General features: G+C 42.3%; 4 protein-coding genes across 4 annotated transcripts; 2 read left to right on the top strand and 2 right to left on the bottom strand.

Annotated features, from left to right (window-relative positions):
- LOC8069521 lies at window positions 401-1277 on the top strand. The gene has a single exon (XM_002442305.2). It carries the CDS (start codon window positions 495-497, stop codon window positions 1023-1025), a length of 531 nt encoding a protein of 176 aa, XP_002442350.1. The 5' UTR covers window positions 401-494; the 3' UTR covers window positions 1026-1277.
- On the bottom strand, window positions 7691-8819 carry LOC8068098 (osmotin-like protein). The gene has a single exon (XM_002443345.2). The coding sequence runs from the start codon at window positions 8745-8747 to the stop codon at window positions 8013-8015; it is 735 nt and encodes a 244-aa protein (XP_002443390.1). The 5' UTR covers window positions 8748-8819; the 3' UTR covers window positions 7691-8012.
- Window positions 10078-17960, bottom strand: LOC110437619. Its single transcript, XM_021466107.1, has 4 exons — window positions 17909-17960; window positions 11464-11929; window positions 10536-10648; window positions 10078-10321 (listed from the first exon to the last, which is right to left on the bottom strand). Exons 1-4 carry the CDS (start codon window positions 17958-17960, stop codon window positions 10311-10313), a joined length of 642 nt encoding a protein of 213 aa, XP_021321782.1. The 3' UTR covers window positions 10078-10310.
- LOC8074233 (probable ribose-5-phosphate isomerase 2) lies at window positions 20963-22093 on the top strand. Its single transcript, XM_002442306.2, has one exon. It carries the CDS (start codon window positions 20980-20982, stop codon window positions 21916-21918), a length of 939 nt encoding a protein of 312 aa, XP_002442351.2. The 5' UTR covers window positions 20963-20979; the 3' UTR covers window positions 21919-22093.

Genomic DNA, 27564 nt, shown 5'->3' on the forward strand with positions numbered 1-27564 from the left:
CGCAGGTACTCGGCGCCTTTATCTTTACCGTCGTTTTTTTCCGGCCTTATCCTGTAATACAGGCTCGAACCCTAGCGCTGCCACGTCGATCGTCTCAGGGCATGCGTGCATGCATGCACACATTCATGCATGCCACTAGGAGAGCAGAGCAGGCTACACGACAGCAGCAACCCATGCATGTACTACTGTGAAAAAAAAAAGAAAAAACAGGAAAACTCGTGTCCTACTCTGACAGGCCACTACTACGCCCTCCTCGATCTGTCCAGAGCATAGCGATGGCATCAACACTTTCACCACGCTTGTTCGAAAAAAAAAAAAACACTTTCACCACGCTTTTTAACCACGCCTGGCAGTAAAATATCAGCACGGGTGTCGCCCGGCCACAGCTACAAATAACCCTACACCCTCACCAGCTGAACCCAACCAAAGCAAGCAGGAACACTCACCTAGCTACTCTCTCGCTTACTAGAAGGTCCAAGAACACTAGAGCGACAATGGCGCCGTCCTCCTCCTCCTCGTCGGCGGCGGCCGTGCTCCTCCTGGCGGTGGCGGTGGCCGCCATGCTCGCCGCCTCGTCGACACCGGTGCTCGCGGACCTGACGCACGCCAACTGCGCCAAGAACAAGAAGGTGACGGTGCAGAACCTGTGCAGCCACGACGTGACGCTGACGCTGGAGCCGCTGGCGAACAGCCCGGCGCTGTTCGCCGGCGCCTACACGCTGCACCCGCACAGCCACGCCGAGTTCCCGGTGTGCTGGTGGACGGGGCGGCTCCGGGCGGGCGCCGACGCCGCCGTGGTGGAGTTCCACGTCGGCGTCGACGGCGGGTCCTTCTACCTGGCCCCGAACGCGCAGCCCGGGCAGCGCGTCCCGGTCTCCGTCACGCCGCACGGGTCGCCGCTCCAGGGGAGATGCCCCGCCGTCGGGTGCGCCGTCCAGGGGAGGTGCTCCGTGCACCAGGTGCCCAGCGGTGACTGCCGGAACGTGCAGGAGATGAAGATCATCTACTGCAACCCGCACGTGTGATCTATCTATCCTCCATTGTTATGCATGCTAGCTGCGACTGGTGATGTCGTCGTCGTCGTATGCGTGCAGATTGTTGTTGCTCAGATCGATGTGAGCCACTGCACGGCGTTAGTGTCAGGTGTGTCGTCGTCGTGCTCGTCTAGGATCTCATGTGTTTGGAGGCACTAGACAGAGGTTCAAGATGTGCGTGTCTCTTTGTTCGGGTTCACTGTCACCGAGTTCAATAAATGAGTAGCTTTGTTTTATCTCAAACGATGCGTCTTTACATGCATGCATGTCTGCGTTTTCAGGAGTTATATATACACTATTTCGGTCTGTGTCAAAAGTTTCAAACACAGGCAGAGTATATATGAAGCCGCCATGGAGTCCCATGGAAAGGAAGAGAGCGGCAGGGCACATGGACGGCTCTGTGCCTGTGTCTGATTTATTTGTCTCAAAGAGGACCCCACACGAGACAAGTCCATCTTTGCCCTTATGGGTTATAGGCCTAGGCCTGAGCTATATCCACGGCCCATCATCAAAGCCCAGAGCTGCGGAAAAGATTTTGAATTTCTACCGTAGCGCTTTCGTTTGTTTGTGACAAATATTGTCAAATTATGGACTAACTAGGATCAAAACATTCGTCTCGTGATTTACGGGTAAACTGTGCAATTAGTTTTATTTTCGTCTATATTTAACACTTCATGATGTGTCGAAAAATTCAATGTGACGGAGAATCTTAAAAACTTTTTGGTTTTCGGGGTGAACTAAACAAGGCCCTTGGCCTTTTTAGTGCTCTCCAAAACCCAAAAATTTTCAAAATTTATTTCCTTGTTACATCCAATCTTTAGACCTAGACATAAAATATTAAATATAGACGAAAATAAAAACTAATTACACAATTTATCTGATATAGATCTTTTCTATAATTAAACAATATTTATCAAATACAAACAAAACTACTATAGGAGCTAAAACTAAAAATCTTCGCGAACAAACAAGCCCTAAGGTTTGGTCTTCATACCGAAATGTCAGACAAGCATAAACAGTAATAGGCCCTGTTTAGATTTAACCAAAAATCCAAAACTTTACAAAATTCCCCGTCACATCGAATTTTGCGGCACATGCATGAAGTATTAAATATAGACAAAAATAATAACTAATTGCACAGTTACCTGTAAATCACGAGACGAATCTTTTGAGTCTAGTTACACTATAATTAGACAATGTTTGTCAAATAAAAACGAAAATGCTACAGTGTCAAAATCCAAAAACTTTTTACATGTAAACAAGGCCATAATGGATCCGCATATTTCCGTTTGCCGCTACAGCTACCAGAACTCCGAAAAGGGCCATCTTGGCTATGGGTGGACACAAAACTGGTCTTGTTTCTCAAACAATTTTGGGTTGGGGTACTGTAGCATTATGTTTTTATTTGGCAAATATTATCTGACTATAGACTAACTAGGCTCAAAAGATTTATCTCGCAATTTATATGTAAACTGTGCAATTAGTTTTTGTTTCCGTCTATATTTAATGCTTTATGCATGTGCCGCAAGATTCGATGTGACGGGAAATCTTGAAAATTTTTTGGATTTTAGGGTCAACTAAGGCCTTGTTTACTTCCACTCCAAAACACAAAATTTTTCAAGATTGTTCGTCACAACAAATCTTTAGACTCATACATGAATTATTAAATATAGACGAAAATAAAAACCAATTGCACAGTTTGGTCAGAACTTACGAGACGAATCTTTTGAGCCTAGTTAGTCCATGGTTGGACAATAATTACCATAAACAAACGAAAGTACTACAATGTCGCGAAATTTTTCCCTTCGGAAACTAAACATGGCCTAAACAAGGCCTGAATATTCTCGAACCTAAAATTATCCGGACCTAGACCCGGAATATACCAAGGCCTTGTTTAGATGCGAAAACTTTTTGAATTTCGCTACTATAACATTTTCGTTTGTTTGTGGCAAATATCGTCCAATTATAGACTAACTAGAGTCAAAAGATTCGTCTCGTGATTTACAGGCAAACTGTGTAATTAGTTTTTATTTTCATCTATATTTAATGCTTCATGCATGTGCCACAAGATTTGATGTGACGAAGAATATTGAAAATTTTTTAGTTTTTAGGGTGAACTAAACAAGACCCATTCACAATTTCTTCCTCAACACTCCATTCCAACACAAGATGAACGCTATTGATCCCAACCTACAGCTCATCCTTGACCGGTTCAAGCGAACAAGATAATTAGATATGTTTGTTTAAACTTATCAACTAAAATTAGTCAATCAATAATAATACTTTTTTCAAAAATGATTTGCACCTAGCATAATATAACGCTGAAAGCACAAGTAGATTCATCAGTATAGCAAGGGTCTGGCAGCCACTAGACCTCTTCATCTGCGAGGCCCCTCCTCGTCACGGTCGGACACTGGTATTGCCGTGGCCAATCGCCATGGTCAGCATCGGCCATCATGGCGCGCCTTCTTGTTTTTCCTCGGAACGTTCGACAAGCCCACAAGGGAGATGAAAGGGGCAAAGTTACTGATTGAGTCAACTTTTTCTAATATAAGAATTGAGCTCAGAGATTTTTTTTTTTAAAAAAAAGAATCAGAGACGATGATCTATTAGTATAGGTTATCTAGGAAGCAACTGTACAAATACAATAAAAGTACGATAAAAATAAACTAGTCTGATTTATTATTTTTTAATACAAATGAGAATAGTAGAATAATAAGCTGAAAAAAATTCATATCGTTTGGTCGTTGATCTGAGTCTTTTTTTTCTTTTTGACAACCAACATATATTTATTGATTAATAGCACGAGGCTGTGAGTAACGCGTAAGGTTACAGAGTTCAGTGCCAAAAGTAATAGGCACTGGAACCATGAGATCTGAGGCCTTGTTTAGTTGGTGAAAAAAATTGATTTTAGTTATTGTAGTGCTTTCGTTTGTATTTGATAATTATTATCAAATCATAAATTAATTAAGCTTAAAAGATTTTATCTCACAAATTATAGGTAAATTATGTAATTTAGTTACTTTTATTTATATTTAATGTTCTATAAATATGTCTAGAGATTCGGTGAATTTTTTTAAAAAAATTGAAAACTAAACAGGGCCTGAGTCCAAACATGCCTGATATTTGCTTTGGGTTTTTTGATACAACGATAAGCCGTTAAGGACCTCGGCCTATGCGTACACCAAGGCCGGGAAGGCCACCCTACTGTCATAATAAACCCATGGGCCATGGAGACCCACCTACAACACCAGCCTGCAGAATTATATTATAAATAATATTTTTGTGTAGTTCCCTTTAGAATCATATTTTTTGGACCAAGGTAATAAGGTCTTGTTTAGTTTGTGGGTAAAATTTTTTGATGTCACATTGATTTTTTATGGGATATCAAAAGAGGTGTTCTGATACTAATTAAAAAAACTAATTACATAACTTGCCTAAAACGGTAAGACGAATTTACTAAGCCTAATTAATTCATCATTAGCACATGTGTTATTGCAGTAATTATGGCTAATCATAGACTAATTAGGCTTGAAAGGTTCATCTCACAGTTTTCATACAAACTGTATAATTAATTATTTATATATATATATATTTAATGTTTCATGCATATGTCCAAATATTTGATGAGACGAAATGAAAAGTTCTTTGGATGGAAACTAAACATGGCCTAATTTCATCATGTTTTCACTTTAATAAAAGAGAAACTCATTGCTTGAGCTTATCTAACGAACCTGCAAGCCATTCAATAGTGTTTTTTCTCTCACAATAAATCAGCAAATAATACTTTCAGTCATAACTTTTTAGACAAGCGATCCTACTAATAGGCCCCGTGGATCACAACAAACTTACTTTGGGTAGGTAGGTCATTATTTACGAATAAAAGGCCGTAAATAAGTTGTATGATGAAGCAGAGGAGAGAAGAAAAGTGAACTGTAAGGCATCTTAGCATAAGAACTAAGAAACTTTGTGATAAAGACAAGCGAATCATATATTAATAATAAAGAGCTAATTACTGAATGAGTGTGTTAAGACTTAGGCCTCTTTGGAATGGAGGATTGACAAAGGATTTTTAGAGGATTCAAATTCATAAGGAAATTTTCTTTACACACCCCCTTTGGTTCAGAGGAAAGCATAGGAAACATTCCATATAGGATTTATTCGTTTGGCTTGATTTCACAGAAAAGTAAGCAAGAGGTTTGATATCATGGAAATATTCCTGGCGGGAAAGCTACCTCCTCTGGTGCATGTCATTGGCTCCTCACTTGTGTGTTTGCCAGGAAGGTGGCCTTTATGCTAGCCAGTTTCTCAAATTCAAATGGAGAGCATCGATCCTCTTTTTTATCCTAGGGTGGTACCAAAGGTCATCTCATCTTGGGCATTGTTTAGTTTCCACCAAAATCTAAAAAGTTTTCAAGATTCTTTGTCACATCGAATCTTGCGGCACATGCATGAAGCACTAAATATAGATAAAAAAAACTAATTACATAGTTTGCCTGTAAATTTCGAGACGAATCTTTTAACCCTAGTTAGTTTATGATTGGACAATATTTGTCACAAACAAACGGAAATGCTACAGTAGCAAAATCTAAAAACTTTTCACATCTAAACAAAGCCTTGTTTCATGTGTAGGATTGGATAAACATGCCAACTCAATTCCTGTAGAATTCCAATTCTTATGTTTTTTCCGATCATGTGTTCAAAGGGGACCTTAGGAGTAGCTACAAGGATCTATGCAGCCAGTAGCATTTGCTCACACAATAAAGGTGGATTCCGTGGCATTTGGCATATCCGTCCGCCCGCTTGTGACACATGTGTCCGCGTCCTTATCCTCCCCTCCGCTCCGACACGTCGTACGTGCCGCTGCCACTAGAGCCAGTTAAAAATGGCGGTGCAGGCACGCGTGTACTATGTGCGCCCGCAGGGCACTCATTTTCTGCGTGTACTGCCTGCTTTTCTTTTGGATTTGGAATCTTCACAGCTGCAAGAATGACGATACACATCAGACAGCACGCCGCACATTCAGCACACCAGGAAACCTTGCCGCCCGGCCCATTGATTTTGAGTTTTTAGAATTTGTGTTAACCTTTTGATTATAAAGTTTAGCGAGTTTCAAGCCTTGTTTAACTCCTCACCTAAAAACTTTTTATCCATCATATTAAATCTTTAGACACATACATAAAGCATTTAGACATAGACAAAAATAAAACTTAATTGCACACCTGTAAATTACGATGTGATTTTTTAAAATCTAATTAGTCTATGATTAGACACTAATTACTAAATAAAATGAAAATAAATACTATGGTAGCCAAATTCAAAAACTTTTAAGAACTAGACAAAATCTCAGAGGTAGTAGTACGTAGTTTAGTGTGGCATTGCTACGAATGCTGCTGAAATAGATTGTCGAAGTGTGATAGGATGGGGAACCCAGTTTCTTTGCCCTAAGGGTACATGACCTCGCAATATGGATCACAAGATTTATTTTAAGACTCATGCGTGCAGGAGAGATATAATAAAAAAATTATCTTTCTCCTGCTAGGCATGAATCTCAGAGCAAATTTTGTGGTCTATATTGTGAGGACATGTGCCTTAAAAGTAAATTTTACTTTACCGATGAAAGCATAGTGTATGCGACAAAGTTTTTTTTATAAAACATATCTGTATTTCTAGATAAAGAGAACGTACACAGACATGAAATATAGGATGCGTACAAGGATACGTGGATAGCTGTCCCATCCATCTTGCACAAAGGCCTCTAACAAAAACAAGGCCTTAAAAAAAGACTCTGGGACCTGTGCTTCTCAAAGACTCACCAACACCCCGACTCTGCCCGCCGCCGTCGCACCACGGGTTGCCGTCATCGAAGCAGAGGCAGATCTAGATCCGGAACAGAGGAACCCCTTTCACACAAAGGCTTCGATGTGAGCCGCAAGAAATGGAGTCACCACTGGAGGAACCTCGGCCGGGGACACGCCCCGAGCCCCTCTGTTCTCGGACCGAAGCTTCCCGTCGACCATCGCCGAAGTAAGAAGGAGCTCGGTCCGCTTGCCGCCTTATTGCAGAAACCACAGCCACCACAGCATCCTTCAAAGCTAGAGCCGCTAGATCCATTGCCTCACTTCACGCGCTCGTCGCCGACATCGGATGGAGGTGCCTCCAGACTTCTCGCGATCTCAAAGTGGTCAGAGCAACTCCAAGTCCATATTCTAAATCTAGAGACTTGATTTAAAAAAAATTAACTCCAACCCACCTTCTACTTGGTTTCTATTTTTCATGTCCTCCCAAATTATAATTTCAGCCCCTCAAATCCAGAACCCCTGTCCAGTGGGTCCCACCAACTTTGCTCTCCCCATCCATAAATTAAGACAAGAATTACAAATGATAGAGTTAATGTAGGATTTGTCAATGACAGATGGGTCCATGTAAGATAAGAACTTGGTCTGTTTTTTTTATTGGAGTTGGGTCTTAATTTGAGCTTCTATTTTTTTTTATCATAACCTGTAAATAAAAGTTTAAAGGTTTAATTTAGAGACTTGGGCTGAAGCTGCTCTTACTGTGGTTTATCACTACTTGACACAGGCAACATTAATTTTTCGTTCCCGTAAGCTCCGCTGAATTTACCGACCATTCGGTAGCGTTTTCTCTTACCATAATTAAATCAACAAACAATAATTTTAAACTCAACAATGCACATAACATATGACAAGAGACATGAACACGTGTGGCCACCCGAAAACATACCTGCCGGCCGGACACTTGGCAACGAAGCCAATGCCAACTTATACTAGTAAGTAGTAACACACACATACACATACACATACACAGTCTTACTAGTGACACACGCGCTTAATTACCTAGTTAACTACCTTTATTATACACTAATCAGATGGCCAGAGGGCCGGCATGCATCTCCTCCCTTCAACTGATCAGTGACCGACCACCGGCCGGCGGCTATAGCACATATAGCTACTAGCTCTAGTTGTCCGCGACGACGACGGTGCGGATGCGCCCGGGCTCGCCGGCGGCGTCGTTGTTGTTCACCATGGCGGACTGGCAGAAGACGACCTTGAGCTCGCCGGGCGCGAAGCACCGCTGCGGCACGGGCTCGACGTCGGTGGCCGTGGTGCGCGTCAGCGGGCACCGCTCCTTGAAGTACGCCGCGGGGCCCTTGCACGCCACCACGCCGCCGCCTGCCCCGACCACGCGCTGCGAGCGCGGGCACCCGCCGTTGAGGTCCGCCGCGCACCCCAGGGCCGGGCACTGCCCGCCGCCCACTGCCTGCGGGCTCACCACGGCGGGCACGTTGAACCCGTCCACCAGGCTCACGCTGTACGCCGCCAGGTCCTGCCCTTCCGCGTGCACCACCAGCTGCACCACCGTCGCCGGCGGCGTGCTCCCCGTCTCGCAGCCGGACGAGGACGAGGACGGCGGCGAACCGGATCTGCTGCTGCAGCCCGTGCGCGCCACCACGCGGCCCGCCCAGAAGCTGTCCGGGAAGCGGAAGGAGACGAGCCCGCGCCCGCCGCCGTCGAGGCGGCCCGTGTTCTCGGAGATGGCCGGGAACCCCGTGTTCGGGGTCACCAGCGGCCACACGGGGTACGGGCACAGGTTGTGGAGCGTCAGCGTGGTGGCCGCCGCCGGCGTCGAGGTCGCCGTGAGAGCAAGGAGGAAGCCGAGGAGCAGGGTCTTGGCCGTGCTGCCAGCAGCCATGATGGTCTCGTCGGTTTCTTGGCTTTGGAGAGGAATCGGATGGTTTCGGTGGAGATAGGACTGCAACCCTGGCTTCGAATTTTATAGGCAAGGTGGCCAGAAAAAGTGCGGCGAGTAGTCATTTTCAGCTTGCGCGCGCAGTTGGAAAGGACTACGATCCGTCGGATCGTGAATTCGTGATAAGCCTGGCCTTATTTAGTTCCAAAAATTTTTGCAAAATAAAAATAGTACCATTTTCATTTAATTTAATAAATATTATCTAATTATGTACTAACTAGACTTTAAATATTTGTCTCGTCAATTCCGACCAAACTGTGTAATTAGTTTTTATTTTCGTTTATATTTAATACTTTATGCATGCGTTTAAAGATTTGATGTGATGAAGAATATGAAAAATTTTGTAAATTTTTTTAGGAACTATTCAGGCCTGAAAGTACTGTTTACTGTTGTAATGGCTTTGCACTTTATATCAGAGCTACAAGTTCAAGTTTGGAGGCAAACAAGTGAGTGATGGAGTGAGTTATTAGGACTGGTGGGAGGCCGATTGAAAGACACGTGTGTATAAGATAACTAATATGAACAAGTACTAGAACAATCAACAATGTAAAAATCATAAAAAAAAAACCCTTAGCTACACGACATCCACCGCTGTAAATCGATTTTAGAAGACCATTCCCTTCTATTCAGGTCTTGTTTAGTTTTTTACTTTTTATCGAATTTTTTTTTCATCCTATTCCACCGGACATTTAAACATATGCGTATATTATTAAATATAGATAAAAAATATTTACACAGACGAATTTTTTAAACCTAATTAGTTTATAATTAGATAATAATTGTTATAGTTACGCATATGTTATAGTACCAAACACTTTTTAGAGCGTGAAGTAAACAGGCCGTAGAGATGGTCAAAAAGTGCCATTTTGAATACACACTATACTCCTCATAGTTACTAGAGTACAATGTAAAGTCTAGTTACTAGAGTATGTGAGCATGACGATTTAATCTTGGTGTGAGCTCATTCCTATGTGCTTTATTTTTGTGATTACGACAACAGACACTACAAGAAATTAATTTATACATGACGGTTTGATTTTGTCATGGACAAGCAAAAATCTGTCACGGTTAACTATCTATGACGGTCCATAGAAACGTCATCTATTCCTCGTCATACATTTTTTGACCAAAATAGAACGTCACCGGTTGGTTTTTTTATCGTCATGAACGAACCAGAGGGCAATAATAGGAAGAGACTATGGTGATGAACTGAACTGTCATGGTTTTGCTGGAACACTCATGAAAAACACATAAACTGGAACAAAGCTCACAATTGACAAATATTGCTCATCATTTTCATTAAAACAATCAACATTTGTACTTGTACAATATTTCACACGAAATACTAAGGCAATAACCAAGCTACACTCAAGTACCTACAAAACTAAGACGTTGGCTTGTACAGCAACAACTCAGATGATTTGCTCGCACAACAAAATCTTTCATGACTAATGAAAATAGCCACCATGACCGCCTTGGTTCTTTTGCCGCAATCCATAGATAGCCTCATAAAACATCTGCAGAGAATACTTGATCACTAATAAAACTCACATGTGCAAAGGTACTATATTTGAACAAAAATGTAAATCTTTTGGCCAATTAAGACTCATATGTGTGGAGAAACATGAGCATTGGATCCTAGACCGTGCAACTACGAGCCAACAAAATTGTAAGCCTTCAACTACATAGAGACAATGTGCCAAAGAAGTGCATGACTAATACAATACTCACCCAAAACTGAGCAGTGCATGCCTTTAGAGCCTAAGAGCAATGCTGCCACATAGTCCACTCGAATTTGTTCATACCTTAAAGTTTGAGAACAGTGCTGCCACTTGCTTGCATATCTGAATGATTAAGGTTTAAGAAAACCAAAATCAATAGCAAGAAATAGAAATCATGAAGCACAACGTCAATCTTGCAATCTATTTCCAAACATATGTACAAATGCACACTGCACAACAAGTCATTTATATTTAATATTTCTATAACAGCATTCAGTGAATCACCACTAAATCTATATTAGTGCAGACATCTATTTCAGCACATTGCATCCATATATTTATTTTGAATAATAATTAATACTCAGTACCTATTGTTCAGTGCTCTAGCACTCTGTAGTAGGGAAATTAAATTGCCTAAAACATCTAGAAACATTTTCTCCTCCATGCCAAAGTGGGCTTTGCATAACTAGTACTTTGCAAATAATTTTCATATTTAAATAGTGGATATAATGGTTCAATGTCGCTCATGTAAAGTAATATTAATATAGAAGCATCCCAAATGAAACTGCATTTCACTATCTGTCTTTATAAATGAATGGCACTTATAGTACCTCTGGTCACATACAAGGACTCAATAGCTGTCAACATTTATCCAATCGAACACTGAAATACATTTTTAAAATAAATTCCTAATTCTCTTGAGAGGTGTCCTTTGACATCTTGGGGTGAAAACTCATTTCAGCAATAGTTTTGCAAAGTACCTGACTTAGCAAGGTGAAGAATAGCTATAATTCTGGATTTTGGCATATATTTCTGTATTTGCTTCAAGGTCCATACACCGGGGTTTAGATCAATTCAAATCTATTAGCCCAATAGATTAAATTAGGGTACCATTGCTTAGTTTTGCCCAAAAGGAAAGAGAAAGGACAGGCATATACCTATTCTTGTGAGTGCTCGTTGCTGTAGATCTAGACGCCCATGCGTCGAGGCAGAGCAGGGACGGTGACAGGGCACCTCCGTCGACGGCGGACTTGGGGCCATGCTTGGACGGATGGTGGCACGTCTTGGGGTTGCACCTGGACGGGCGGCGGTTGTGCTCGGACCAACAAATCTGGACACTGAGTTGAGAAGGGGGGCCGCCGGAGAGAAGGGAAGGAGCGCCAAGGGGTAGCGACCGGCGAGGAGGGTCCTGGATGCGAAGGCGCCACCTATGGGGGGAAGAGCAGGGAGGGGGCAGCGGCCAGATGTGGATGCGTGTTGGGGAGAGGAGTAGGAAGAGCGACGCTGTGAAGGAGATCGAGAGGGAGAGAGGGAGACTACGAAGGGACTCAAGGGAGTCGGGCCTCAGGCGTGAAAACGATGGGGATGGGGAAGGACCTGCTGACGAGTAGTCCTTCTCTTTCTCTTAGTTTTTAACATTTTTTCTATTTTAGGTGTGTTCTTTTCTTCTTCTTTTTTGTTATTATTTCTCTTTCTACGCAATTATATTTATTGTTTCTATTTATGATTTTTTAATTACTTGGCTTTTCTAGAGTCGGACGTGAGGATCTTTTTTTTAACAATTCTTATTTTTTTTGATGCATCTATAATTTGTGTTAATGACTACCTAACACCTAGGGTGTTATAATTCAGTTGACTTTAAATATTAGATGTAACTTTACGGTTAAGATCTACCATAAAAATGCCAAAATGATCTATGACGTCCAACCATGACGATAACTTAACCAGTCGTCATAGATGTATCACCTAAAAAATGAACCGTCACCGATAATATAATTTTGTGATATTTTCTTAGAACGTCACCAGTAAACCGTCATGTATAGCCTTATTTCATGTAGTGAGATTGCGACCAAATAATATTACTATCCTTAGGAACAAGCAAGCACTTGGCGGTGAAGACCAACGTGGACTGGCAACACCTCCATATGGTCAGCTCCCTGGTGCCCCGTCTGGGATTCAATTCATGACCATTTACTTTTGCCGGTCACCACGCAGCCTCTACCATCAATTGTCTCCGACCTTTGGCTCCCTAACACACAAAGCTGGAATCTCCAGCTCTTGACTAACATTTGTGATGATCAGGCAGTCCAACATATCACCTCCATACGCTCTGTTCCTAGCCCACATAGAGATATGCTTAGGTGGAACCCGTCTGGTGTTTGCATAACCAAACAAATTTACAAGCACCTCTCCCAACTCAACACTATCCAACTGCCACAACATGGATCAAGAAGCATAACACCTCAGGCCAACCAGATTCTCAAGCGTGTTTGGAAAGCTAAAACCCTACCACCTTTAATCAAAGCTTTCACTTGGAGGTTGATTCGTCGTGCACTCGCCACTGCTGACAGAGCTGCCAGGTACTCCACTCATAGCGACAACCTCTGCTCCGCTTGTGGAGCAGTGGAGAATGACGCACACCTCTTCTTCAAATGCAATCTTCCACGGGCGGTATGGTGGTCCTTTACCCCAACTATTACTACTAACAACCTCCCTGATGAACAGGATGGTATACATTTGATTTTCCAGAACCTTATAACTGATGCCACCTCTGACAGTCTCTTCATCAAAATAATTTTCACTTTATGGTATATTTGGAAGGCAAAAAATGATCATCATTTCAATAAAAAATATTGGACTCCACTGCAGGTACACAATGCAACTGCAGCACACATCGATACTCACTCCTAGGCCCTGCTAACATTCTCTCCCATGACCAACAACTGCACCATCACGTTGCAAGAGGCAAGCCAAGCGGCATCTACCTCTCCAGGTATACCATTTTCACCTGTACAGGAGCAAATGATAATCAGGCAATTGACTTCAGCTCCGGTGCTGCTTCCTGGCAACAAGTGCTATGTTGATGCTTCTTTCACACCAGACCATCTAGGGTTGCTATGTTGATGCTTCTATCACACCAGACCATCTAGGGTTCGAACCGAGGATTGCTGGCCTTGGTGTCTTTGTCTCTAATTTTCAGGCACACCCTACCCAGACGATCTACATCAAAGCTATAATGCAAAATTGCACATCAGTGATCATGGCTGAGGCGGCTAGCCTTGCCCTTGCGTCCTCAATAATCAAGGCATTAAACATTGCAAACTGCAGCTACTTCTCAGATTGTCAGCAACTAGTGCAGTTCCTCAACATGCAGGACCTCGCCAACACACCAGAGTGGACGATCAGGCCTTTTACTCAGGTTTTCTGCAACAACTCAGCAACTACGTCTTCTAGGATTATCAAAATCAACATACGTCTAAACACAACAGCCCACACTCTGGCGCGCCAAGCTTACAACTCCACAATTTTAGATTTCCACAATCTTTGTACTCATGTAACCTGTGACTCCCAGTGCTCTGTAATGCAAGCTCTACAATCAGTAGACTTGCCTGATGTAACGATTATCACAGCTCGATGCGGCTAGTAATAAATATGTTTCTTGTAAAAAAAACCAATCTAGAGGCTCAATTTTAAGTCCAAGTCCACCTCGCACTTTAAAAGTAGCCACACTAAAACCGTTACCCAAGTCATGTATGGTTAGTTTTTTTAAAACCTGCTCATCCGGCTTCAAGTTCTTGACTTTACATGAATGCTCGCATTTTTCTGAATTTATTATAGGATTTAACGACGCAATGCTTTTAGTGTTAGGTAACGTTATCGACAACGAGGTGCTAGTGGTGACTTTATGAATTTTGAGATCTGTCGACTCAGTCCTTCGGAGATGCTTATAGAAGGATTTTCATACGTGTGTTGATAGGGGTGAGTGTACGTGCATGTTGTGGGCATTTGCGTTGTACTCTGTATTTTTTTAAAAAAAATGTTGTACATGTATGTATGGAAAATGAGGTAATGAGATTTCCTGAACACTAGTTCCATGTCAAAATTTCATTGGAGTCAACATAAATTGTTGTAAAAAAACATAAAATGTTGAAATTGTTGTAAAAACATAATTGTTGAAACAAGTGGCGTACATATTCTATTAGTGCCCTGCATCATTGATTTGGTAGTTGTAGCCCAAGCTAGAGTTTTCCTTGTACCATGTCAGAGTACGTTAAGGATGGATGAGTTCCTGGACGCCCCTAAACACTGTATATTTGGTACTTAGGGGGTGTTTAGTTGGGATTGGTAAAGTTTAACAGGTACTGTAGCATTTTCGTTTTATTTAAAAATTATTGTTCAATCATAGACTAATTAGGTTTAAAAGATTCCTCTCGCAAATTACTCTCTAGATGTGTTTTTAGTTTTATAAATAGTCTACATTTAGTACTCCATGTATGTGTCCAAACATTCAATGTGATGCACGGTAAAGTTTACCGGAGAAAACCAAACACCCCCTTATAGCCCAAGCCAGAGTTTGAATTTTGCTTAAATCAATCTGTCATTAAATAATCATTGTTCATTGATTTATGAGATCTCAACTTTGAGTACTTAATTAATATTAAACAAATTCAGCTGTGATATTTCTTATTTTTGCTTGTGTTTTTTTATTCACGTGCAAGCATTATAGTACTTAGTGGCAAGGTCAATTGAGTAGTGCCCCATTCGATAACTAGAGAAGACATGGTGCACAATTGCAGGACTCTACTCTTTGCAATTGGAAAAAAAATGTATGTCAAGTTTCCACTAAATCCAGAATTACCACTCTCTCTGTCTCTTTTAATTGTCGCTTGCACTTCCCAAAAAAAACTGCTGGTAATTATATATTAAAAAATATTAATATTTATAATACATAATTAATATAATTAGAAAGATCTTTGAATCTACTTTTTAACAAATTTATTTAAAGATATAGATGTTGCACGTATTTTCTACAAATCAAGTCAAACTTATGACATGCACATCAACAACGACAATTACATTTGGCGGAAGATCAGGTACCTTGTTCCCATCAAAGTGTCTTGTCTATAAAAAAATGTCATGCGAATATCAGGCTGATCAATTTATTTATGGAGATAGATTAAAAAACCTTATAAATCAATTTATAGCTATTAATAACATATAGACATGTCTCTTAAGAGTGTCACCTCTATAAATTTAAGTTCGCCTATATTAATAATGCTCTCCAAAAAAATCATAAATTTTACATATGAAGTCAAATTAAGATGAGCTTTACATTAAAATTATAACCTCAACAAATATACAACTTTCTGGATGATAATTTTTTTTATTTAAAATCACTTAAACTTGCAAACACTCATTTCAAGTTCTCAGATTCTGAGAATCAAAATATAGTATCTTCGAGCAACCTTCGACTTCGCCATGGTCTACACAAAACTTGTAGAGCTCTAATTAATACTATTTTTATGTTTCCAAATTTTAATTTTCAAAATTTAGAATTTTCAAATGACTTCAGATATTAACATGATCCACACGGAAGTTGTAGTTGTCAACACCTCAACAACTTGTTAGTTAAATTTTTTATTTGAAATTATTTAATCCCAAATATCCATTTTAAATTATTAGATTTTGATATTCAAATATTTAAAATTTTTAAATAATCTGGATGAAGACATACACTAAAGTTATAATGTTTGATGAGATCTAAAATTTATAGTTGAAACCTTCTGTATTTAAAAACATAAAGGGGCTAAATATCCATTACATGATTTATAAAAGTTAGTTAAAAATAGTCACAAATGGAGTAATGGACTGTGGTGTATTAGGAGGGGGACACACGAGGCAAAGAGGGTTTAGCGACTGCGAACGACTTAACTCCGATGAGAAATGTTTTGCTATTCTTTTCGGTCTTTTTGTTTTTTTTTTCACAAAAATCATTTAAAGTCGAGTCTGTTAAGACGTGTAGCAAGCGCACGCGGTGCCTATAGCTATGGGGGGCCTTGTTTACTTCCAAAAAATTTTGTAAAATAGGAATAGTAGCACTTTCGTTTAGATTTGATAAATATTGTTCAATTATAGACTAACTAGGCTCAAAAGATTCGTCTCGTCAATTCCGATCAAACTGTGTAATTAGTTTTAATTTTTATCTATATTTAATACTCCATACATACGTCTAAAGATTCGATGTGACGAGGAATCTGAAAAATTTTGCAAAATTTTTCAGGAACTAAACAAGGCCCAGGACTGGATGGAAAAAAGAACAATTTCTTTTTTGTTTTTGTTGTAATCCCTTTCTAAATCATTTATTTAGGGTGTTTCTAATGGTTAGCTATTTGGCTAGCTAGATTTTGTGGTAAGAAAAAAGTAGAACAGAGAGAAGTTATTAGCGACAAACATATCTATTTTACGTAGCAACATGTGAGAGAAACATGTGGGTAAAATAATACAAGAACGTATAAAATAATCTTTGCTTATGTCTCTCACCTCCACATCAGCTAACTACGTAACTAGTACCATTGTGAACGTCGTTATAGATGTTGTCCCGTCCACTCTGCCGATTTAGGACCACTATTATAGAAGGGATTTTCAGACATGGCCATTTTCTATTTGTAAAGATGACCTCTGGCGCCTTTTCAAAAATAAGTTTCGAAGCTTGCGCAATGTGACACAATGTTTTACTCCATTCATCCCAAATTATAAGATATTTGTTTTTTATCCTAAATTTAATGACTTGTCTTATTTAAAAAAATTATGTAAATATAGTCAAATTTAAATCATTTTTGAAGAATTTTTATTAATAAACCAAGCCATGACAAAAGAAATAATATTTTGCACAAAATTTGGAATAAGATGAATAATAAAATTTGGTGTCAAAAAAGTCAAACGTTTTATAATTTGAGATGTATGGAGTACATCCGATATGTACAGTAATGCAAACTTGAATTCTAAATTGATTTCCAAATTAATACAAGCGGCAATGTTGGTCCAAACACAAATGTTTTTTTTCAACATTTTTAGTGCAACTGCACATGAAATTTGTTCTTTCGATGTCCCCCAAGGCCACAACACAGGCGCGCGAATATAAACTAAGTTTTCAAGGAACATAGAACGAGTTCTAATAAACTAGTTGTACATGTCAACAAATTACTGTACAGTGGAAGCTCAGTTATGAAACATTAATTGATAACTACGTCCTAAAATCGAACGGAACAAGTGCCATAAATCCGTAATCCAACCCACAATGACCAGCCCACGGGCTATGGGCCATGGCTCTATTGGTTGTTGGCCTGCTACGTAGTGAAGACTGAAGAGAGGCCCACCCTACAAAGAGGCCCAATGCAATATTCGTGACCCATGCATGAATCATTGGAAACACAGAGTTTGTATTATAATGTACTGCCCATGAGAGAGGAGAGCACATGGAGGGAGCATACAAAACATAAGGTTGGAGTACCAATAAAACATACTTACCTGGACAGGGTCTATGAAAAAAGTCATGTCCTAAGTTAGTGGTCTTCATTACACTTGGAAGAAGCACTCGCTTACCATCTCCTAGAGTAGGAGAACGGACGTCGTAATTTATGGCGGAGGGGACCATGGCCTCAAGAGTGAGGAGCTAGGCATGTCGGAGGGGGTTGATATCCCAAAGAACCCCACGGTGGAGGAGCCCCAGTCAGCCGGGATCGGGAAGAGGAAGGAGGTGAGCACGCAGGAGAGCGAGGACCTTGGTCTCGAGCCGAAGGAGGCGAACACTTTCAAAGGGCAGTGATCTTGGACTCAAACTGAAGGAAGCGAGCAAGTTGGGCGGTGAGATCCTGAAGAAGAGGAAGGAGGCAATGGCAGCATTCGATCTCTTGCTGCCGACGACGCCCACGACGAAGAACGCACAACCGGCCGGGGTCGGTAAGAAGCGGAAGAAGGTGGTCAAGAAGAATCTGCGGCATGATGTCATCGACTCAATTATAGCAAAGCCATGTAAGATTGCCTAGGAGCTCTCCGACGAAGACCTTGCTGACAAACCCTAGCAATTTCGTGAAGCCTATAACATAACAAGGTTACTCGATGAGAAGGTCCGCAGCTATGAGCAGGCCCTCATCAAGCAGTACAGAGTCATGAGCTTCATGGAGGATGAAATTGAGGTCACCGATAACGAGGACGAGGGGATGGTAGGAAAAGGTCATAGGTGACTAGGAGGAGACGGTGGAGAACAAGGCAGGAGGCAAAGGGGTTTGATAACAAGAAGTAGACTGTGGTTGTCCAAGATCCAGCTAGGTTGGAGTAGTACTATGTCTGTGATCTAGCTACCCTAAGTTGTAGTATTGAGTTTGTTTATCCAAATACCTAAGTTGGAGTAGTATCATGTCTGCGTCATCCTATTAAGTGCTCATTATTATGTTGTCAATCCTTTTGTGTCAACCGATGATTCCTATATCTATGTTAGTTATTAGGGAGAATTGGCTGTAGGACATGCAGAATGGTGGCCATTTGCTAGCGGACACTAGGAAAAATTAGATTGCTCAAAGATACTTCGTTTCTTGTCAAATTTGCTGGCGGACACTACGTCTAATCAAATATTATTACAAAAATAGATATAAAATCATATAAGTGCTAGAAAATTATACTATAAAATTTTTTACACTCTACATGATGATAACTATAGTGTAAAAATATTGTTTTGCACTAAAATGACCATTTTGCCCCTCTTCATAAATAGACAAAGATAACCATGGGTAATTAGTTAATATATTAGTAAGATACTAAAATGCTAGTCTGCAGATACTGATGGAAAGAATTTTTAGAAAAGAGAATATATATTAATATCCTAGATTTTGCATCAATTAATACATATAGCTGTTCCTTATTACACGCAGCAACACAAAGGTTCACGCAATCTCAAAAACAAAGTTTTGATCCAAAGGAGCAAGGTAAAACTCCAAAGCAACATCTAAAACGTGATGGACCTCTTCTCTATACTGTAATTTGCTAATCTAGTCTTACAGGATTTGCATTCATGTCTGTCTCCGCACTAACTATTACTATTATTATTGTTGTTGTTGATTTCAATTTTCCAAAAAATATAATAAATATATCTTGTTTTGATTTTTAGTCAGTTCTATTTACATTTATATTTTAAAATGAAAAATTTTAAAATACTGGTTTGTTAGCAACTTCAATTTAAATACTGGTTTGTTAAAAGTTTCAAAACACAAGGCAGCGGTAATCTCATTCCTAATTCCTAATCCGTAGAGATGTCAACGGGGTCTGTTCCCCGATTCTCCGCGGGGAATTCACTCATTAGGAAACGGGGATGGTATAGTTTTTGTCCTCATGGAAAATTAAACGGGGCTAAAGTTGTCTCCGTTAGGGTCACAGGGCCGGGGTCGGGGATGGTATGCATGCCCCTGTCCCTGCTCCCCGTGGGGACCCAACTCTCTGAAGGCTCATATACTTGCAAGGTCCAATAACTGTGATATATAAGCTAAGTTAAAACTCTAATTCTTCACTTTCTCAGACTCAATGTGAATCTTTGTAGAAGATATTTGTTTGTATACCATTAATATGAATTCGTGAATATGTAAACAGTTGACATCACATAAACTAATAGAAACTTACGCGTATACAGGGAACCCCACGGAGATTATTCCCCGCACGGGGACGAGGATGGGGAAAAAATCTCTCTTGTGATATTTAGTGGGGTTGAGGATAAGGAAAGTTTCTTCTAAACGGGAACGGGGATGGAGAAGCACTCCCCGATGGAAATTCCCCGTTGACATCCCTAGTATGCTAGCAAGTAGCAACTAGTAACGCATGGGCTTGAACGCTTTGAGTCCAAGTAGAGGCTCGGAAGTCATGCCGTCCAGGCCGGCAAATGTCCTGTCAAAAACCAAAACTATTCAGCCAATCAACCCTATCTATATTTATATTTTAAAATACTGGTTTGTTAATAATTTCAATACGTTTTCACATAGTTTTACAGTTGAATGACGTGATCTTCTTCATTTGTTTTTCAGTAGAAAATCCAAAGAAGCATCTTGTCTCAAGCAAAAGTGAAATTTATAAGCTATATCCAAAAGGCATCATCATATGTACAGAAGGCTCAATATGTCAATTTACAATTTATTATTACCCCTTTCCTAGAAGAAATGTCAGTACACTGGTATTCCCAAGACACTGCATAGAAGATTACAAGAATCCTACCATCAACTAATCAATATACACTGAATGATGAAGTGAATAGACAGACAACTGCCTCCTAGCACTTGATCGTAGTAAGGCTAGTCTCAATGCATGTTTTATAAAAGTGTCATGTATATTAAATAGGGTGTCACATAAGCAAAATTGCTGACTTGACAGGGTCATTAAATGAAAGAGTTTTATCAGACGAGAGAGAAGTTTCATTCCTATAAAACTCATGTGGCTCGGTTACCTAGTTTATAGTTTATAGTTTTAGTAACTCTATCATAAAACTATGCATTTAGACTGGCCTAACAACCAAAATAGAGCAAGAGCTTTATGTTCTGGTAAAAGAAATACCAATCTGCTCCAAAATTGCCAATTTTAGCTAGCTTTGCTAGGGCAAAACATGGCCCTTCATTCCCGGATGGACGGCCAGAAACATGCCGGCCCGGCCCGCTCGGCGCTCGCACTTCTCCCCAGTCCCACCCATCCAAGCGTTCTGCCCTGCCCACACTGCGGCTGTGGATACGCGCGCCGCCACTCCAAAGCCTCCCTTTGCTCTGCTCCCGCCACCGCCCCTCCCTCGCCACACCATGGGCAGCGCTGCCGCCGACGCCTCGCCGCCACCGCCGTCGGGGAATCTGACGCAGGACGAGCTGAAGCGCGTGGCGGCGCACCGCGCGGTGGAGTTCGTGGAGCCCGGCATGACGCTGGGCCTGGGCACGGGGTCCACGGCGGCGCACGCGCTGGACCGCCTGGGGGACCTCCTCCGCGCGGGCGCGCTTCCGGGGGTCGCCGGCGTGCCCACCTCCCTCAAGACGGAGGCCCACGCCGCCCGCGTCGGGATCCCGCTGCTCCCGCTCGCGGGCGCCGGCATCCGCCTCTCCATCGACGGCGCCGACGAGGTCGACCCGGACCTCAACCTCGTCAAGGGCCGCGGCGGGTCGCTGCTCCGGGAGAAGATGGTCGAGGGCGCCGGGGACCGGTTCGTCGTCATCGTCGACGAGTCCAAGCTCGTGCCTAGGCTCGGGTGCACGGGCGCCGTCCCCGTCGAGGTCATCCCCTTCGGCGCGTCCCACACGCTGGGACTCATCCGCAAGGTGTTCGACGGAGTGCCCGGCTTCCACGCCAGGCTCAGGACCGTCCCCGCCGCCGCCAAGGGGGACGGTGACGGCTCGGACGCGCCGTTCCGAACCGACAACGGCAACTACATCGTGGAGATGTTCTTCGAGGACGGTATCCGCGGCGACCTGAGGGACATCAGCGACCGCCTGCTCCGGATCACCGGTGTCGTCGAGCACGGCATGTTTCTTGGCTTGGCCACTACCGTCATCGTCGCCAACAAAGACGGCACTGTCACAGTCATCAACAAGAAGTAATAATCTACAAGTAGCTTGTATGTGTGCGTATCGTGTCCGTGTGCGATCCAACTTCCCTAAGTGTTTGCTCATCAGTCATTACCGTGATGTAACCATCATTTTGGTGTTATCATCTCGTAACTTTGCTACTACTGTTGATTCCAATATATCTTATTTATCGTCCTTCCAAATATCATCACACGTTGCTTCTGGACTTCTGGTGATTCTCGTACTACCTCCGGTCAATTAAGAATTTAAGATTCACGGTTTCAGACAATAATAGTGACTTGCTTCTAGCTTACAATAGCTGTCTGAAATTTCAGCTTTGGCTGACCTGACTGGAGGGAGTATTAACTAAACCAGCTGCTTTTGCAATTGTATATTGTAATAGATGGAGCTGTTTTATGCTAGTGAATCACCGGATTGCAATTGTTGCTGATTGAAACAGTACTAGTCTTACTTAGATTCCCAATCTCGATGGTCTTAAACACACCTTAACCATATCAGTACTTCTTTGACATATAAGCTGTCCTGTTTCTGTAGGTTCAGTTTCCTTCACTATGAGGATCTGATATTCCCAATGAATTTGGGTGTGGTAAACAAATTATAATTTTATTCTTTTGTCTGACAGACCATCAGAATTCCTGTTTGATTCCATTCCTGCATATTTATTGGAAAAATTAAGGTTATTAGCTAACCCATTCTGCTCACAGAAACTCATTTGAGGTTTACTTTTGTTTGTGATGATATTAGGAGTTAACTGCTGGTCCATAGATTTGGAAGGACAGAATGATGAGCACTAGTACAATTTGTTCCTGGGCCTTGATGCCAAGATGTCCGAAGAACCTTTCTGGCTTCTGTCAGGAATGGAACTGTTAAGTGCTCATGTGGTATTTCTTGTCCTCAAAACAGATCGTCGACCCTTTGCTCGCACTATGTTGCCTGTTTTATTTCAGTGGCAGGGGCGAACTTGCAAAGTGCCAGGTATTCTCATCAGTTAGTTTCATTGACAGTTAGCAACTCGAAAACACTTGAGGGTACCATTGATACACATATATATACTTGCTTATGGGAATGTGCTATGAAATTGCAGCAAAAGCGGGCACATATACTGTTCCGCATTACCAAGATTGCTGAAGAGTTCAATGTTGCTGAATGCTGATCCAAGATTGATTATTGATTAATGAGTTTCACTGATCTGGGTGGTCGTATGTTCATAGGCAATAGCTGATCCGAAGAAACCAGCTGGCGGCCGTGTGCCTGCGTATTGGCGCATGCTGCCACCTCATGCTGAAGAAAGGCAAGGGAGAACAGCAAGTCTGCTAGATCTTTGACACCCCTAGCCTTAATGAGGGAGAAGTTATATCCTTTTGCTCTGATGATCCATGTTAATTGCTTTGCTTGGAGTAGCGAGTGCCTTAATTCTGCAACTTGCTAAAATCTATCTGAAGTACCTTGCTTAGATTGGCAATAGCAAACTCATGTGATATTGAACCTTACCTGGTAAGTGATAACTACCGTGTCTGAAAGCTTTAGATGATATACATTAGTAATCTGATGCGTATAGTAGGAGTTGTTTCCCTTCCCAATAGGCAATAGCACGTTTTCCAGGTCACATCAGGTGGAACAATATATGCAGAAGGCTGATTATCTGCTCAGAGTGCTTTTCTGTCCTAAGATTGTTCCTGTTTCTTGGTTGACATTTGCAACATACATCTGTACATGAAGAAAAGCTACAGTAGTGTTGCTCTGTTTCATCTTAGCATAGAAAAATAGGCAAACTCTATATCTTGCTTAGGCTTCTCATCAGGTAATTTAGTTCTATGTTTTGCACGAAACTCTGGTCGAGTCAATTGTATATTTGTATGGAGAAGATATGTTTCCTTAATTGAATGTATTACTGTGTTCTTGGCTTCCTAATAGCTAGGCAGAGACCATCTCATAAACAAGACAATATGCTGAAGCCACACTGACCGCCTTTCAGTTTGGGTTGAAGATGCAGGACGGCAGAAGCTCACCAATGGCCTGCAAAAGATGAACAAGATCCTGGCTCGTAGGGTGGTGAGGAAGATGGGCCAGATGAATGGCTGTCATTATGATGATGATTTAGATTTACCTAGTCCGCAAAGAAACAACGTGGCTGAAATTGGTCGAAGCTTTCTGTTTCTCTAAGCAGCGTTGTAGACTTGAATGTACTATAGTTACCGGGCGCCCCGTCACCTGCGTCGTGTCCGCGCTCCTGCTGCCAGCCGCGGACGTGGCCGTGGAGCATGGGATCCCGCTCGCTGTCTTCTGGAACCAGTCGGCGGCCACGCTCGCCGCCTACTTCTACGGCCACGAGCACCTAGATCGTGGCCGCCGCCACGCTGGCGGCGCGGACCCAGCGCGCGTGACGCTCCCGGAGCTGCCGCTGCTCTGGGTCCGCGAACTCCCGTCCTTCCACGTGTCATTGGGCGCCAAAACCTAATCCACCCGACCTCGCACATATCAGTAAGACTTTGTTTGGATGTAGTCGGAATCCACATGTGCTGGGGTAGGTTGGAGTGGAAAATTGAACTAAAATCCACCACAATCCACTCCAACACATGTGGATTGAGGTGAATCCGACAACATCCAAACAAGCCTAAAGAGTTTCAGCAAAAACAAGAGAAAGTTCAACAACCATTAGAAGATAACAAAATAGACCAACCACCATCGACTAGCAAGAATAAGAGGATCAACACTAAGTTTTATTACCTCTTTTTTCAAAATTTATAAATCAAACTACTATTCTTCTAGTTCTCAATTTTAAATTTATATTTTTTTGTAATTCTAATTTATATGGACTATTCATTTATATATTTTATCTTCCCAATTTTTTGGAGACAAAACTATTAATTTTATATTCATTCAAATGTTATTAACTTTAGTAATTATGTTTGTTTATTTATATGTTTTCTTTACAACTCCAATAAAAAGCAAATATACTTTTTATTGAATTAATTATTGTTAATTTATTTTTAATTAATTGTATTAAGGTATGGATTATATGCTTTAATCTATGCCATTAGGTAATCATAAAATACAACAGTGTGCGTTCTTTTTTCTAATTAATGGGGTAGAAATAGTATATGTTATTTTCTTTTTTTAAGTGGAGGCTCCCATGTCAAGACACACTCTTTGTTTTTTTCCCATGATCCTAAAATATATTTTTTTTATTTTTTATACATGGTCATGTAACTAAATACTTATTAATTGTATAAGCCATGAAATTTTTGGTTTAATATAACCCATTAATTCATCATAAAAATCCAAGGATGTATGTTCGACTAATGTGGTACTAATTAATTTTATTAGCCATGAGTTCTTCATTTAATCTAAGTCAATAGATCATTATATGAATGACATGTTTTATATTTTTTATTAAGTGGGCCCACATATCTAGATAGACGAAACAATATTATCTATAAATGTTTTTTTTCTCATTTTCTTATATATGGATGCATGTTACTTTAACTTTTTCTTCCCCTAATCTACAAATATTATTTCTTATTTTGGTAAAAATATTATTTTTTATGAATGGTCGCAAAGATCTTATTTTAACACTATTGTATTAACATAATAGTGGAAATAAAATTATCATCTTCTTAAATTTAAATTTTAGATTTAGGTATTTGCTAATTCTAGTTTGTGTGGAATATTTATTTAGGTATTTTTTTTCTCTCCGTACAATTCATTTGTAGAGCAAACTATTAATTTTTCATATTCTTCATATAAAACTAGCTCGTTATGTAGACATAAGTTGTATGGAATTCAACTTGCTAGTTTTCTTAGTTTATTATTAATTAATTAATTAGTCTTAGACTTTGTTGCTTAATCAAAATCCAAAAGTGTAAGTTCTTCTCTGATTTTATTGACCTTGTAATTAATTTCTATGCACTCCAGTGTATTGGATTTTTCCAAAGATATTGTAATAGATAATGGATATAGATTATAGATATAGATATTATAGTATTTTTTTAAACATAGATAGATATACTGGTTACAAATAATCCTATTCTTAATCGAATAGAACTTGTCCTAATTTTAGCCTTTATTTTTGTACGTGCTTTCCAACTTCATATATAGGCTTCTATTCATTAAATTGAATCTTGACAAACATAGTGAACCTACTGTACCTTTATAGGATACCCCACTAGCAGATTTTTCTACAAATATGTGAAACCACGTAACCAAAAATTCCTCGTACGCACAGTAAACCGCCACCAATGATAGTATTTATGTTGGATTCCTACGGCCTAAGAGCAACTCCAGCCCAGCATGCAAATTGGGTCCCTATTTTATTTTATTTGCATGCTGGGCTGCATACAATAGGGGCCAAAAATCACTCCAACTCCAGCCCAACTACCTATTTGCTCGACAACAACTCCAGCACCCCACTGCATCCGTCTGCGCGCCGTCGTCACCGCCGCCAGCAACGACGCCTCGCCCACGTGCCGCTGTCACCACCACGCGGCGCTGCGCTTACACACACGCAACCTACGCACGCGCCCGACGCTGCCAACGCGGCGGCACTACGCTGCGCCGCGGCGTTCCTCGACATGCGCCACCCGTCGGCGGACCTCGCACGGCGCGTGGACGAGTTCCTCGCGCGGTCGGCGCTCCGCACACTGCCCGGCGCCGTCACCGTGCTCCGGTCCTGTGAGGCGCCCGACGACGACCTCCTCCGTGCCGCCGCCGCGCTCGCCGTCGGCCGCGAGGCGTTGTTCCCGACAACGACAACGACGACCACCACCACGTCGGGGTCGGCGGCGTCGTCGCGGCTCCCAGGGTGTGGAAGGTGGAGCTGGCGGCGTTGTCGCCGCGCTCGTTTGCGAGAGTCGTCACAGCGTTAAGGTGCCGCCGCGCGGACCCAGCCGTGGTGGTGCCGCGGCGGGGAGCTACGCGGAGCTCGTCCTGGCCGAGATCCTCGCGGCGCCGCGGGACTGCGCGGACTAGCGCGCCCTGCTCGAGTTCGTCGTTGACGTGCTCCCGTCGTCCGCCGACGCGCCCGGCATCCCGGCGTCGTTCCTCTGCCGCCTCCTCCACACCGCCGTCGCCACCGCGGCGTCCGCCAAGGCGTGCCGCGACCTGGAGCTCCGTGTCGCGGCAGTGCTTGACTAGGCTACCGCAGAGGACCTGCTCGGCGTCGCGCTGGACGCCGCCGGGGAGTGTGCTCGGAACCAGGTGCGCGTTCAGCTTGTTCCCCACCACCGCCGCCCCATGCGCCGTCGCGTTGGACGCCACGGCGAACGCCCTCGCCGCGGACGCCTCCCTTGCTCGTCGTCGGCCGCCGGGAGAGCTCGCGCGCAGGCCATGGCGGACGCGGCGCTGGCGCGGGAGAATGAGGCGCTGCGGTTGGAGCTGGCACGGATGCGCGCATACATGTCCGGGACGATGCAGCACGGCAAGGGGCCCGAGTCGTCGACGCCGGCGTCACCGTCTCGGACGGCGAAGAAAGCGACATTCTTGGGGACGGAGCTGGCACGGATGCAGACGTACATGTCTGCAGAGATGCACCGCAGCAAGAGGAGCGGGGCGACGCCGCCGGCGTCACCGTCCCGGACGGTGGCGAAGACGAAAGCGAGCTTGTTGCGGTCGGTGTCCCAACAAGACGGCAGAGAGAGAGAGAGGGATAGTGGCTGCTGG

The sequence above is a fragment of the Sorghum bicolor genome, chromosome 8 (assembly GCF_000003195.3).
Source record: "Sorghum bicolor cultivar BTx623 chromosome 8, Sorghum_bicolor_NCBIv3, whole genome shotgun sequence".
NCBI lineage: Eukaryota > Viridiplantae > Streptophyta > Magnoliopsida > Poales > Poaceae > Sorghum > Sorghum bicolor.